This window comes from Ursus maritimus, unplaced genomic scaffold (genome assembly GCF_017311325.1).
Source record: "Ursus maritimus isolate PB19 unplaced genomic scaffold, ASM1731132v1 scaffold_25, whole genome shotgun sequence".
NCBI lineage: Eukaryota > Metazoa > Chordata > Mammalia > Carnivora > Ursidae > Ursus > Ursus maritimus.
The window spans coordinates 3,881,235-3,883,523 of record NW_024425008.1 but is presented as its reverse complement, the minus strand read 5'-3'; the positions used below and the strand labels follow the sequence as shown (position 1 = coordinate 3,883,523).

General features: G+C 60.5%; 1 protein-coding gene across 1 annotated transcript in view; it reads left to right on the top strand.

The window, feature by feature from the left end:
- The window catches only part of DLK1 (delta like non-canonical Notch ligand 1), a 2,472-nt gene extending 701 nt beyond the window's left edge, over positions 1–1,771 (top strand). Inside the window, exon 2 of the mRNA XM_040641240.1 lies at positions 1,024–1,771. Within this exon, the coding sequence (XP_040497174.1) occupies positions 1,024–1,771 (748 nt within the window). The remainder of the gene's footprint in view (positions 1–1,023) is intronic.
- The last annotated feature ends 518 nt before the right edge of the window (positions 1,772–2,289 follow it).

Sequence of the window (2,289 nt, the reverse complement as noted above, 5' to 3'; positions counted from 1 at the left end):
TTGGCGCAGCGTCTGAAGATCAGTGTTCAGAGGGGGTCAGAGGAGAGAGGGTCACAAGCGAAGCCCGCGTCTGCTTACTAGCGGGATGGGAAAATACAGAGCGAAACCTTTACAATATTTTGCTTTTTTCTCCAACCAACTTGAACCAGTCTGTCAAAATAGAGCCCAGGGTCCTTGAAGTTCCTTCAGAGCCCAGCTCCTATGCAGCCCTCAGCCCCAGAGCGACAATGCTGATTTCGTGTGCTTAGAGACCCTTTCTTCCCTGGGTTTTGGCATTTATCAGATGACAAAGGGTCTGCTCGTTTAAAAGCACTTACATTAAATGCTGCTGTGCTCGTTCTGAGCAAACAGCTCCGGTCTGCACGCTGCACTTGGGTGAATGGCCCACTATTAAACAGCCGGGCACAGACGCCGGCCGGGCCAGCAGACAGACCGAGGCTTTCTTTCACTCTGAGTGTCCCCAAGGGCTTCCCGTACAATAGTCTGCAGGCTGTCTCCGCCGAAAATGACAATACGAGTCACAATCAGGGTGGTGGTGGGGTGCAGGGAGCGGGGTGGGGGTGGGGGGCGGAACTGAGCCCCCCCCCCGCCCCCGGCTCTGCCCAGCGGCCCAGGGATGGAGCTAAGGGAGGGGGCTCGCTCCAGCCCCGGGTCATCACTAACTTTGCCTCTCTCAGCCTCAGTTTCCCCACCTGTCCAGTGACTAACCGTCAGGCCTCTGGTCGGAGAGATGACATAAGAGGTGGGAGAGGAGACGGGCGTCGGCCCGGGAGGTCAGGCGTGTTCCAGGCTGGCAGCTGGAGGGGGTGAGGCGCGCACCCCCCACAGGCGTGCGTGCGTCCGGCTCGGACAGCCCGGGAGCCCCTCGCGGGCAGGGGTGGCAGCACCCGGTGTCTCCCTGGCCAACTCTCGCTCACGCGCAGGCCGGGGCCCGAGACCCCGCCCACCGCCGCCCAACCCCGGCCACAGCGTCCTAGCCCAGCCCCCGAGGGCCCTTTACCGTGTCCCCCTGTTGTGTTGCAGCTCCCCCTGCCAGCACGGAGGCACCTGCGTGGATGATGAGGGCCGGGCCTCCCATGCCTCCTGCCTGTGCCCCCCTGGCTTCTCAGGCAATTTCTGCGAGATCGTGGCCAACAGCTGCACCCCGAACCCATGCGAGAACCAAGGCATTTGCACCGACATCGGGGGCGACTTCCGCTGCCGCTGCCCCGCCGGCTTCGTGGACAAGACCTGCAGCCGCCCCGTGAGCAACTGCGCCTCCGACCCGTGCCTCAACGGGGGCACCTGCCTGCAGCACACCCAGGTGAGGTACGAGTGTCTGTGCAAGCCCGAGTTCGCGGGCCCCCTCTGCGGCCGGAAGCGCGCCCCAAGCCCCCAGCAGGTCACCCGTCTGCCCAGCGGGTACGGGCTGACCTACCGCCTGACCCCCGGGGTGCACGAGCTGCCGGTGCCCCAGCCCGAGCACCGCATCCTGAAGGTGTCCATGAAGGAGCTCAACAAGGGCACTCCCCTCCTCTCCGAGGGCCAGGCCGTCTGCTTCACCGTCCTGGGCGTGCTGACCAGTCTGGTGGTGCTCGGCACCGTGGGCATCGTCTTCCTGCACAAGTGCGAGGCCTGGCTGTCCCACCTGCGCTACCACCGCGTGCTGCGGCGGAAGAACAGCCTCCTGCTGCACTGCAACAGCGGCGAGGACCTGGCGGTCAACATCCTCTTCCCCGAGAAGCTCGACATGGCCACCTTCAGCAAGGAGGCCGGCGAAGACGACATCTGAGCCGCGTGCCCGCCGGCCCCTCTCTGTTCTCGGGGCCCCGCAGCGCTCACTATATGCGGTCTGTTCTCCTCTTTGTGGTGGAGTTTGCTCTCTTTTGTGTCGAATCTGGTGAACGCTCTGCTTACCTCTATTACCTTTGTGTTGCCGTGTGACATAACGCAGTGCCCGAAGCATCCTCTTTCTCTCTCTTAATGCATGATCGAGAAATAATAATAAGAATTTCATCTTTAAACACGTAAAAGAAATAAGTATGTTATTCTAAACTCTAAACTTGACGTAAAATCAAAAAGACCAAAAAAAAACAAGGCAACAGAACCGGGACTCGGTGCCGACGCCCCTCTCTGAGGGGTCTCGGCCAGCGTCCTTGTGAAACCGTTACGAGTGCTGTGCGTGACCACCCACTGTGAAAAAAAGCTAAAATCTCTTTCGTTCGTTCATCCTCACACGCCACATGCAACGCGCACTCACACCAAGCTCAACGCTGCAACCTTTAGAGCTTTCCGATTGATTTGAGATTT